Source organism: Solanum stenotomum, chromosome 4, assembly GCF_019186545.1.
Source record: "Solanum stenotomum isolate F172 chromosome 4, ASM1918654v1, whole genome shotgun sequence".
In the NCBI taxonomy this organism is placed as follows: Eukaryota; Viridiplantae; Streptophyta; class Magnoliopsida; order Solanales; family Solanaceae; genus Solanum; species Solanum stenotomum.
Genome location: NC_064285.1, coordinates 62,178,839 through 62,191,501, shown reverse-complemented (window position 1 = coordinate 62,191,501; position 12,663 = coordinate 62,178,839). Strand labels below are relative to the sequence as shown.

The window sequence follows — 12,663 nt, the reverse complement described above, 5'->3', positions numbered from 1 at the left end:
ATCGTTTAGTATGTATAATGAGATAGAAAACGATAACACATCGAATTTGTATATTATAACTTTGGATCATTTGATATGTGTAATGAGATAGAAAATAATGTATAAAATTTATACGTTAAAATTTTAATTATTTTATACGTGTGATGAGATAGAAAATAATAATTCACCGAAGGGCATTTTAGAATATTTTTAATCGTTTTTTTTAAACAGAAGATAGTGTTGGATCATTAGCACTAAATAAAGTTATAAAATGTTTTATTTCGTGAATTTTAATTTAATTGCGCCGATGCAAATATTGAAGACCAATGAAAATAAAAGGTATTTTATTTAGAAAAAAAATAACACTCTACATAAAGTGGTAGTATCCATCTATAGCCATCCGTAAACTATTGAGGTGGTATCCAAAATTAGGGTTGTGAGAATTCTGGATTTTGCTCGGTTGTATCGATCCGTTTTCTTGTGAGCTGAGAATTTCTCTGCTGCAAATACAAATCCCAATAATTTTGTATACAAAATCGATGATGGTGGAAAGGAAGCTGTATAAAACGAAACTATGCATGCTTTATCAGAGAGGTCGTTGTCATCGTCAGACTTGCTCTTTCGCTCATGGCAATGCTGAGCTCCGTCGCTTCTCCGGTTCCGGTGGCGGTAATTTTGTTATTTCTCTATTTTTACTTGTTTAACACTTACATACAGCTATACTACGTTTTACTTGGCCCATGTTCTGTTTTTTTTTTCTTTTTTCTGATGATGACTATCAGTTTTTGTGCACCTCCATTAATTCTACGGTATGATGCTATCTCCCACCCACAATAGGTAACTCAATCCACCTAGGCTGAGCATGAACAGATGAGAAGAAATCTTCTTTTTGTTACTTGGCCATGTTTACTTTGACACTTCCATCAAGAAACTAGTTTTTAGGGTTTAGTTTACTAAATTAACCCTTTGAAGATGAGGATAATATTGGGACAAGTGAGGCTTGTTCAAGTGGTTGAGCACCTCCACCATGAATAAGTAGGTTTGAGGGTTCAAGTCATGCAGGAGGGAGTGGAAAAAAATTAAAAAGGAAAAAGGATAGTATAGGAAAAAAATTATAGTTTTTTTTATGACAAGGGAAACCCGTAGCCGCTACCCTTTAGGTGCGCACAGGGTAAAACCCCCACTCCTCTGCAATAGCTCGCAAACCACACAAGAGGGTTAATTTGCACTAGGCAAGCTTGGTGCGACGAGCTCAACCCAAAAGGCAAACCCCTTGCTTTTGCTGGTAAGGGGTTTCGAACTTGAGACCTCCAACATGGAAGTCTCAAGCCCAAACCACTGGGCAATCCCGAACGATAAAAAAAATGATAAATTTATCTTGGGGAAAAAAATATATTTTAGGCATAAGATCCAAGTAAAATGCATCAGGCCTCAAATTAGTTGTCATGTTTCGCTTCTCGAGAGTTAGTTTGATTAATCTTTCAAGCTAAATTGGATAGGATTAATTCATAACTCAAGATAATACGCATGCCGAAACAGGCTATTAAATTTTTCACATTGTCAATTTGCCTTACTGGATGTGTTCATATGGGACATCACATGAATACTGAACTTCAGTATTTTCAAATACTGGGGATAGTATTCATGGGCGAAGCAGGCTCTTAATATTCATATTTTTCATCTTACCTGATGAACATGTTCTTATACGACGTTGCATGATACTAACACTGCTTAATTTATTTTAAGCTTATTTAGCTCAAGTGTCAAAAGGTCTAACATACTTTAAACAAATTTAAGGTACATTTAAAAACTGTAGTTTAAACTTCATGCCTAATCCTTCTTTTCCATTTTAGGTTGTCTGTGAGTATTGCCAAAACCTTTAAGACAACAATCTGCTCTATAAACAAGAACCTTATCAGTGCACCAAACACCAAGAATAAGAGGATATTCCTTAAATGCAAAAAGTCATATTTTCTTTTACCAAGACACATTCATTTTTTTAATCTCAAAACTCTCTCCTAAAACAAAACTCATGTGATGCCTAAGGGGCACATATCATACCAGGGTTGTGAAAGGCAAGCTCACCTTATCACCTTTGGCAAGAGGCAAGGCCTTATCGCCTATTACTAGCGAGGCGTCAGAGGCATCACTTTTTTTTTTCCTTAAAACAGACTTGCTTTAATAATTAAAAGGCAATATTAGGCTTTATTTGGTGTTTTGGACATTACTAGCGAGGCGATCTTGAAAAGGCGCGTGGCGATGCGGCGAAGCAACAAAGGTGAGGCGACAGAGGCATTTTTCTTCTTTTTTTTTTTTTTAAAAAAAGATCTGATTTGATAATTAAAAGGCAATATTAGGTTTTATTTGGTATTTTGGACAAACACGGCTCTCTTCTCCCTTTTTCTCTCCAGTTCAACTTTGCGACCTTCAGCTTTGCGACTTCAGCTCCTCTCTTCTTCTTCTTCAGTCCTCTGCTTCGCAACCTCAGCAGGTACGTTTTTCTTCTTCTACTTCTTCTGCTGCTGCTGATAAAGTACCAATTTACATATGTAATCATCCTCTGTCAAATAATTTTCCGTTGCTGCCAATCAAGCGAAGAAGCACATCTGTCTCTTTCTGGGTGCGTTAGAATCCAAATCAATGTATGCGGAAAGCCAGACTTTCCTCTTACCAAAACTTGTGGTAGTATGACATTAATGAAAACATTCTAGCTCTCCTCACCCAATCATGGAATTCATCAACTTCCTAGTGAATTCCTTCTAAATATCATGTCCTGCAGAACTCCTCCTCCTTGTGTCCTCAGAATCTGTTGCACATTCTTCTTTCTGTCTTGAGATTTTATATAAGTTGGGAAGGAAATCCACAATGTGCTCTCTCCGCACCACCTGTTGCCCCAAAAATTAACTCTACTTCCAACACTTACCCTTCCAACTCCTTGATATAACGATGCCACTCTGTAAGCTTCCCATCCTTCTGAGATAGTCCTCCATAGTCCACATCCATAAGGTAGCGTGTTGTTTTTAGTCACCTATCCTCCTTTTTGTTGATAGCAACCCCCCCCCCCCCCCGCAAAGTATGTTCCTCCTCAGTTTGTTGAGAGCGTTGCTTCCTCTTAACTAATTCTTCCGACTGGTTCATAAATATAAGAGTAAAGAGTTCATGAAGTTTCATCTTGCATTCCACTTCATTTTTTATTTGTGTTTGTTTCTTATATTTAACATTTTCTAGTGTAGTATATTGTAAAATTTATTTAAGGAATGAAAGAGAAACAAGATAATTTGTATAAGTACATCAGATATCACATATCAGGAATATTCTCTTACCTTTCGTGTCAGCTCCCGTTTTGCTTGTCAATCATTTCTGAATAATTTGGGACTAGAGAAAACTGAAAAAGTTAAAATTATAGGAAATGCATTAGTCACCTATCAAAGGAGCAGGAACCTATCCATATCTTGATCATAAATTCTCATTAGATATATTTAGTATTCTTACCTTGTTCTACATTTTTTGTTTTGCAACTTTTGTTTTTTACTATTATGAAGCTTTTTTGGCACCTCTCTGCTATCTTTTGGTTAAAATTCAGTGTAAGAGTGTTGTATCTATGTACTGATGTTACTGAGTTGAAGGGAGAAATTTCACACTTCAGGTTATTCTATCGGACAGTGAATAAAAGCCTATCAACTGACAGGTTTTAGTATTTCTTATCAGAAAGGAATTTGCTGGTTGCTTTATCTTTGTGCTGCTTATGGTATTTTTCTCAGCATCTTGGTTAATCATATTGCATCTTGAAGCAGCAGCGCATGAGAGATCAGGAATGTTTCTCTGGATATAGTATCTTCCATATATTACTTACAAATCTGCCAGCTTGATGAACCATATGAATGCTGTGCCCTAGTAATGTCTTCACCCTTATATTCCTCGAGAATATGGTGTTCCCTTCTTGTGACTTCTGTTTGAATGAATCTTCAAAGGAACCTGTTGGATGGTATTTTTGTCCAAGAAGGCCTGTTTATTATCCTATATATTGTCATGCGGCTTGGATAATCCATATCCTTTTGATATGGCTGCTAGCAGATATATGTGCTGTAGCAATTTTTTTACCGAGCAAGATGCAAGGATGTCTACTACTTCTGTTGGTTCTATGATATTTGAAGCTCTTCTGGGTAAAAGCTCAAAAAATTGGTATTCTATATCTGTTCATTGTATGAGAGAGGTAGTTTCTATGGCTCCTTTTGGAACTCACAGGAAGGCAGTATAAATATTTGCTGTTATGTTTCTCTTGTAGTTTGATGTATTGGTAAGATTAGCTCCATTATTCATTCTTGGTGATTTAGTTGGTGTGAATTTGATCAATATGTTGAATGAACTACTGGATGCAGTTCAATTAAAAATATAATCTTACCATTGCAGAAATGCGAGATTTTCGTGGTCGTGACTTGAGAGAGAAGCTTGATAGAGAGCATTCTCCAGTGGGCAGATACTCCTCTGGTAAAGGGCATTCTCCAGTGGGCAGATACTCCTCTGGTAGAGGGCATTCTCCAGTGGGCAGATACTCCTCTGATAGAGGGCATTCTCCAGTTGGCAGATACTCTTCTGAAAGAGGGCATTCTCCAGTGGGCAGATACTCTTCTGATAGAGATGCAAGAGAGAGACATGCATCCCGTGGTCAGAGCTTGTTTCTTTCACTTTCACTTTACTGTCGTTGTCGGATCTTTATAGACTTATTTACTCCTGCTCATCTGCTGAAACAATAGTCGAGTGATTAAGAGTATTCATTCCATAGAAATATACTTGCTGGAGGTCCTTATTTCTGTCAGGGGATCATGTGAATTTGTTGGCTAGATGTAGCCATTGTTTCACATAGATTAGGAGCTACTGTATTCTCTGGTTCTCTTTCTCGTCCTTCTTTCATGGTTTTGTCCATTCATATAATATTTCCTTCTGATTTATTTTGCAGGGCGCAGTCCTCCTGAGTCTGTTGAGAGGAGGTAAGTTTATCAATTTCTTGTGTATACTTCATTTTAGGACTTAGTGATACATAATATACAGGTCTCTGTTGACAAATTACATACCCAGGCTTTAGATGGAAATCTTGAACCGACTTCAGGTCACTTAGAAATTTGTTGGGAGCTGATCGAGCTTGAATCCATTTCCTTACGATTTATGTTAGATATATAAACCTTAATTGCTACTTAAAATGGAATTTATTCTGTTTCCAGTTAGACAATTTTATCTTGCAGCATATGCTATATTCCATTTGTGGTAATTGTTTCGATACAGTTAATAAGATCACTGTAAGAAGACCTAAGGTGTCCCTTATTTAATTAATTAAGGGAAATCTCTCAGCAGCTCCCTAAGGGAGAATATTTACAAGCAAAGAGGTTAATTGGCTCTTCCCAAAATCTTGAGATTTCTAAACCCCTTTAGAGAGCATCATTGGTCAATTGGTAATTTGGTATGCTTTTCATGATAAAGACAATTTGCTAACTTTCAGATGGTTAATCTAAATTCTTTAATCCCTCTTTTACCTTGACCTGATACTATGTCCATAATTATAATGTTTGAATAATGTCTGTCACAAAAAAATTCATTATGTTCTACTAATATCAGAAAAATGGTATATTGCAGTGATAGAAAGCGCAGGATGAAACATCATTCGGATGGTCAAAGTGACATCTCTGGAAGTTTGAACATGCCAGATGGGACAGGAGATCATGTGAAGGAGAGAAAACATTTATCGTCCAATTCCAAAGATGTCCTTCAGGTACTGGGAGTGGAGAAGAACTTTGTTATCCTAGTTCGCGAATGGCGTTGTTCATCATCCCTTCCTTTTGCCTGCTCTTTCTTACATCCTCATTATAATATATATATATATATATATATATATATATATATATATATATATATACACATTGTAGTGATTTCTGTCTATCCTTCATGTTGCAGCTTAAGCAGTTGCAATCCGAAATCAATATGTTGGATGACGAAAAACGAGAACTAGAGGTTGGTTTTGTTTTTCTTGTAATTGGTTGTTTGCTGCTTAATTGACTTTCTTTTATTGGTCGCTTCTTGCATAATTTTGGAAATAGTCTTTCCACTGAATTCCTTCTTTAATTATATTTCTAAGCAAGTGCTTGCCAGATATGTCTTTGGTATTTTATTATCATATGCATTTATATATATCCTTTTATTTATTTATATATATACCAAATCTGATTGGACTATGAATACATGTGTCTAACATGTACATGTGTGTATCGGTACATGCATAAATGTTTTTTTCTCCCTTTTCACGTGTGTATTGCAAAGGTGTAATAAAGATAATGAGATTGGTGATTTAATAATCCATGTATCGCTATCAGGCTATACTAGTATTTCATGAGAAGTCAAATATTATACGAGAAGTAGGGCTCTTCAATCCGTCAGTAGTTCAATATGATTTTATGTTCTTGAGGAAATAAGTCCAACAGACTACAGCTATGTGTCTCGTTGTGTAGTCTTTTTTCCAACTAATCTCTCTTGCTTTCTCTGGTTACCGTTCTGAAATTGTATGTCTATGTCCTGTTTTGGGGTACTACTATATTTGTCATGTATTTTTCACTTTTTTAAAGTCTGAACCTATTAACAGGTAGGGCACATTTTAGACAGGCAGTGATACTGTTTCCAAATAGAGGGGTTATTAGTGAAGTTGTTTGTTATGCCATATATTAGCCACTTTTTTTAAATAACCATGGTGTTTAGGCCGCCAGCTTGTGCGCACCTCGACTAATTCCATGGGGTACCTGCTACCTCCCACTAGCACTACTAGGTAAATTCGTCCAACAAGACTTGAACATGTATGAAGAAATCACCTAGTGGTTTTGCCTCTGTGGGATGTGAACCTGAGACCATGGTTTTCGACCCACTTCATAGAAGATTAGTCTATACTAAAAAGGAAGAGTAACCCTTTTGGCTTTTGGATTGGTTTTTCTTCTTAAATTAGCTACCCTCTCTTGTTGCTGCTGGTCCTTGATCACAGCAATAGTGAACTTTCTGACCTAAGTTAGAAGCTCAAACCTTTAATCTTTTGTGCTAACTTATAGCAGTGAAATAGATGTTAATTATTAGAGAAGTCTTTCCTCATCTATCTATTTATTCATTTGCCATTAGCACAGATGTAAAGGCTCTCACTAATGTTTACTTGCCTCCATTTCACTCTCTTCTTAGTTCTTTCTTCAACAGACTGTGCTACTTCCTTTCTCTGTGCCATTTTCCTTCTATTTAACATATTCTTTTGCTCCTTGCTCTAAAATTTCGAGTTTATTCCTCAATACTTCTCTTTTTTGGTTGGAACTTGGAAGATATACCTTGAAGAGACAACTTGTCAAGCAGAAAGTCTAGCTTCAAAAAATCAGGAACTAGAGATGGAACTTTTCAAGGAAAAGGAGGAACGTAAAAGGTCACTATTTGTTATAATGCATTTCAAAATCTTTTAATTTGAGTCTGGATATACCTTTTCCTTACATCCTGTCCATCCAATCCTGGCTTTCCCCCAGGATTACTTCGAAGACTAAGCAGTTCATTGAAGCATATACTAATCACTCACGGTTAGAAGCTGAACTGAAGAGGTATTGTAATAATATTGCTTCTTCTATTGATTTCCTCCTCCCCATCCACTCCAGATTCTTGTCATCTAAAATTATTGGTCAATTTCTGTTACTTTTTGTTTCCATGAACACTCAGTGGTGATAGTGCAATTGTAGGTCAGAATCTCAGCTTCAAAAGCTCGCTTATAAACTCGGCTCAGATTTCATCAGAACTGGTGCAAGTGAAGAGGATTCTGCCATCAACATTAGTGATGGAGGGATGGCTGGTAATCATTTTAGTTCATTGGTTGAGCAGCAGAAGAATACTTCACCTACCAAGAAAAGGCCGAGAATTCATCATGAAGCTGATGAAACGTCAAATCAAGGTAAGAAATGACGATTATGTCTTAAGAGTGTAGCTTTTCAAATAAAATAATTGTACTTGTGCTGCTTATCATTATCTAGTGCTTGCCTTTTTTTTATATAATTGGTTTTCTTTCCTGAACAATACTGCCTAGGACCTCAGAGTATGTCTCAGTGCCCTGTTCTATCGATATATATATAGAGTCGAAGCGGCTGTCGCAGTCTTGGGCCGAAATAATTCATATTAAGTGCTTGTTTCTTGCTCATCTTTTACAATTTCAGTTCCCCCATACTCAACTGAAGTCAGTTGACTAAGACAGTCTATAAAGATGTGAATAATAATTGAATCTAAGAAAAAGAATATCTTAGATGTTGTGTATAGATAGTTTAAATGAATTTCGATTATTGTATTTGGTGTGACAAGTTACTGTAGTTCTCATTCAGCACTGTGATTTTCTAATCATCATTGCTTATTGTGATGATTATTTTGGCTATTGGAATTTTGGATCTAGACAGATAAAGAGTTCAACAGCTATGGTAGTTAATGCTCTTTGTCCCAAAAAGTTCATCACTTCCTCACTTCCTCACTTCCTGATAGTAAAATATTATTTCAATCTGGCTAAACGTTCTAACTTCTAAGTATTCTTCTTGTACTTATCAGCCAAGAAAAAAATATGTGTAATATTTTCTAAATCTCAAATTTTGTTTTCAAAAGGGGATTATCTATGTCCAGGTTAACTTTGAAATTGGTCAACTGATTGTTGAAAAGTGTAATGTGACTATTAGATTTGAAAGATGATGTAGATAACATGGAAGTCGAAATTTCTGTGTTTGCTGATAAGTGATAAGTCTAATTCTTGTAGGTCTGATGCAGCATGATGTTTCTGTCATGTCTCTGAGTGATAATTGTTTTATTTATTGCAATTTGGAAATAAGTAGTAAAGTACATATCAGTGATGGTGCATGAATAGAGGTGTATACAGTGGAGTGAATAGAATTTTTCTAAGGTCTCTCATCTCTTCTATCTATGAAGTGATCTACATATTGGGTATTGATTCTGTGTTAGACGGGATGTGTAAGTCAATTCTTTCACATATACTCCTAGTATATCTTCAGAAATTCTGTTTTAACCTTAGACAGATAGTGAAGAGACCTGCTACTTCAAGAAGAGGAAAGGATGTAGGAGAGACAGAAAAAGTGGGGTGGGGAGGGAGAAAGAGACAAAAAGCAGAAAGTAGAAATCATCGAATATACTGGGCTTGGGATTTCCATGTTGGAGGTCTCAAGTTCGAAACCCCTGGCCAGCGGAAGCAAGCAAGAGGTTTCCCTTCTGGGTCGAGCTCGTCACACCGGGCTTGCCTAGTGCGGGTTCCCTCTCCTATGTGGTTTGCGAGCTATTGCATAGGAGTGGGTTTTACCCTGTGCGCACCCAAAGGGTAGCGGCTGCGGGTTTCCCTTGTTATCAAAAAAAAAAAAAAAACTTGTCCAGCTAATCCAAAATAGAATCCTAGCAGCAGATGCACAGGTATATAGAACAAACAATCCACATGATTAAGTTACATGTAACTCCAATTTATGTTGATCTATGGATGCCTTTGATTAGTAACTGTCGTTTCTGTTTCTCAAACATTACTGGAAACTTGGAAAGGGATGGAATACATGCAGGTCTGCAGCCTTAGGCAGTTGAGCTATGCAAAATATGAAACTGTGAAAATAGGTGACAAGTTAGTTATAAGAAATATGACAATTAGCACATCTAGACTAGTAAGTTACTTAATTTTCCGCCTTTCCCCCTAGTTTGTTCTGGAGGGATATATTCTATGATGCTGAGGACATTTGGAAAGCATACATGGATCAATAGGGAATCACAAGGAGAGCTAGAAAAGCAAAGTGGCACCTTAAGTTAATTGCTCATTGCAATAACCCACATTTTTTTGGACATTGTCATGCCTTGAACTGCCTGCTATGTGTAAATAGTAAAATTTTAAGTAGAAAAAATGTAAATGAGGATGGTACACCTTGAAGTCCTTTCTCTACTCATTTGACTTAAAATCCATTCATTCCGTATTGTCCCATCATACTCTTTTTTTGTTTTTGATGATTATACTCTAGATGTATGCACGGCAATGCAGCCGTATTTTCTTACCTTAGCGACATTTTAATTTCTAAATAAGAGATGCTCTTTTACTTGAAAATTAATACTATAAAAGTGAAACAAAAAGAGTAAGATCCTTAATTTCAGTGATAAATACTTGAGTTTCAGTCTAGATGGTATGAAACATCAATTCTTCAATGCTCTCATTCCTACTTGTGTCTTAACCTTTTCATGTTTGAGTTTACTGTATTTGTACTCCATCTAGACCTTATTTGCCACACTGTATATTTGCAGTATGCACAACATTTGACTCACAGTATCATTAAAGCTCCCTTCTTGTGAAACATTCAACAACATACCCAATGAACATTAGATCTTGAAAATCGAAGTTCTTGAAATCCCTTGTGAATTTGATGTCTCTAAACTCTTATTACCTTTGGCAACTCTCTCTATAACAGCGTCAATAAGAGCAAAAGGAAATGGTGCGCAGAGGATTGCTTATCTTACTCAGCCGAGTAATGAGAAGAAAGACGAGGCACAGTTCGATTGGGAGACCGTAGCGGGTGAAGAGAAATCTAAGAAGGGGATAAACTTTTCCAATGACATGACTTTCACTAACAAGGTGCTCCTTTTACTTTAAACTTCATAGCCCCCACTGTCCCCCCCCCCCCCAAACCAGAAAAAGTTAAAGAGGAACTGTGCCGAACTTAAGAAGGAGTTAGGATGTCTCCTTTCATATCTTGGACAATATACAATTACATTCTTATGCTGATGTTTTTCTGATGCTCTTTTCGATATGGTTTACATTAAATTAACAAAACTGATATGGAATAGCATGTGGACTTAATGGTAAGTAGGATGAAGTGACAATATGAGGGATCACTTGTCAGAAAAGAGAAGATTTCTTGTGAATGATAGGTGCTACTTTATGATGCAAATCAAAGTTCTTGGAATCTCTTGTGAGTTTGGTTTCTCCGACTCTTTTTACCTTTGGCACCTCGCTCTGTAACAGTTTCGTCAAATGGATAATGGACGGGTCAATTGTCCACTGAGTTTTGAACAGTCCACCACTGGTATTCTGAGGATTTCTTGGTTATCAAAATATTGAAGTATGCATCAGTAGTCCCCTAAATATGGCATATGACTAAATTTGAATATCATTTTCCGTATGGAAGAATGTAACTATGTCCAGTTGTATTATTTTATTACTTTTGCAGCGGCATGTCCTTTGCCTTTGGTGTTTTCTAGATTGAAAAATGGAAGTTGTAGTTTATGCCTGATGGTAGTTGGTCTTAGTTCCATGCTGCAAATAAAAATCAAGGATATTGCATCTTAATAGCATTTTATTTCTTATGCTTGCTGTTGAAGAAATGATGAATGCATTCTTCAAATTCTGCAGCCCAAAGCTTCTGAGATTGCCGTTATTTTGCCATCAACCAGCATGGCCGCTCATGCAAAGGATGAAGATGTCGAAGTTGGTGAGACAGAGGAAAAGTTTGAAGTAGCTGGGAATGCTACAAGAAGAGCTGGGAAGGGAGTTCCTTCTGGTATCGCAGAATATCCTTTTCTACCACCTCCTCCTCCTCTTCCTCGAGGTGCTAGTTTGCAGGTTAGTTCAATAACTGAACCAGTTCATATCTAGCATGCAAATGTATGTGCCCGTAAGTTCTTTCTGTTTGCAATCTACTTTAGTGCAACACCATCAGTTTTTAGCTGCTTTTTCGTTGGTTTGCAAAACTATTAGTAAAACTGTGAATAGTAAAAAGAAGAAGATTCATTCATGAACTTTGCCCACCCAAGAATTAAGCAGGCAGACTACATTGTAGTCCTAGATTCTTGCCAAAAGCCGCAGCATTCTCCTTGTTCTTGATGTTTGACCATCTCCAAATCGTTAATCTATATTCATAATTTGTCTGATTATCTGTGACCCTGCCTTGTTTTGTTGTATTCATAAGCTGAGTATGCAAGAGTACTAATTTAATATGAGCAATTCGACTTCTCCTTGCAGTATAAGCGTGATGATGCAGGTGATGATGCAGATGGGCGTGATGGAGAGATGTTGGAGGTGGATATTGTTTAGCATAGTGATCAGTATGTTGCCATTGTAGGATGTGACTTTGTACACCGCTGGTGCATATGTAGGGGAATAGAGCTAATGAACTGGAAATTATGGTCAGTCTGGCCAACACATACAAGTGTTTTTGGATACTAAACGTTGTTATCGACCAAACAAACTGTGAATGGTGCTTTTAAGCTTTGGTTACCAGATTTTTTTTTGTGTACAGCAAGCCAGTAGTTTTGAGTCTTAATCTATAGTATTTGAGGTGTGCTCGTCTATAAAGAAGCACATAAATTTCCATTACCTCTATAATTGTCACTTGGATATTTCTTATAATTGTTTTGCTTAATTTATACTGAAATCATGCACAACGCTTCAGATATTTACATATAACATTGCATTGACAAAATTGAGACATGCTTGAATTACACCTTATAGTACTCTTGTAGAAAAGCTTAGTGTGGGAAATGGATGAACAGATCCATTTCTAAACACATAAAGGTGCAAATGACAACTTGGTTTATTCACTTTCTAGTATATGACTGTAGGAAGTACGGAGGGTCTCGTAGAAAGTCATTTCACTAATTACTTGGGGGTCGTTT

The 12,663-nt window shown here is 36.7% G+C and overlaps 2 protein-coding genes across 6 annotated transcripts in view; both read left to right on the top strand.

The window, feature by feature from the left end:
- The window catches only part of LOC125863338 (cytochrome b6-f complex iron-sulfur subunit, chloroplastic), a 324,107-nt gene that overhangs the window by 64,257 nt on the left and 247,187 nt on the right, over positions 1-12,663 (top strand). The window lies entirely within an intron of this gene.
- On the top strand, positions 372-12,284 carry LOC125863307 (zinc finger CCCH domain-containing protein 13). 5 transcript variants are annotated; one of them, XM_049543495.1, is made up of 12 exons: positions 373-648; positions 4,390-4,644; positions 4,937-4,967; positions 5,608-5,743; positions 5,926-5,982; positions 7,320-7,417; positions 7,515-7,586; positions 7,722-7,930; positions 10,461-10,624; positions 11,402-11,611; positions 12,011-12,024; positions 12,055-12,284. In XM_049543495.1, the coding sequence occupies exons 1-12, from the start codon at positions 519-521 to the stop codon at positions 12,080-12,082; spliced, it is 1,404 nt and encodes a 467-aa protein (XP_049399452.1). In that variant the 5' UTR covers positions 373-518; the 3' UTR covers positions 12,083-12,284. The 5 variants fall into 5 exon arrangements, with proteins under 5 accessions (XP_049399451.1, XP_049399452.1, XP_049399449.1 ...); XM_049543496.1 differs by adding an exon at positions 3,688-4,276 and having other exon boundaries at positions 403-648; positions 12,011-12,284; XM_049543497.1 differs by adding an exon at positions 3,626-4,276 and having other exon boundaries at positions 403-648; positions 12,011-12,284.

Excerpts from the sequence above, each read along its gene's own strand:
- LOC125863307 (XM_049543492.1), top strand. The coding sequence starts at position 519 with ATGATGGTGGAAAGGAAGCTGTATAAAACGAAACTATGCATGCTTTAT. Across the intron at positions 5,983-7,319 it reads ACGAAAAACGAGAACTAGAG|ATATACCTTGAAGAGACAAC; the intron begins GTTGGTTTTGTT and ends GGAACTTGGAAG. Across the intron at positions 7,418-7,514 it reads GAAAAGGAGGAACGTAAAAG|GATTACTTCGAAGACTAAGC; the intron begins GTCACTATTTGT and ends GCTTTCCCCCAG.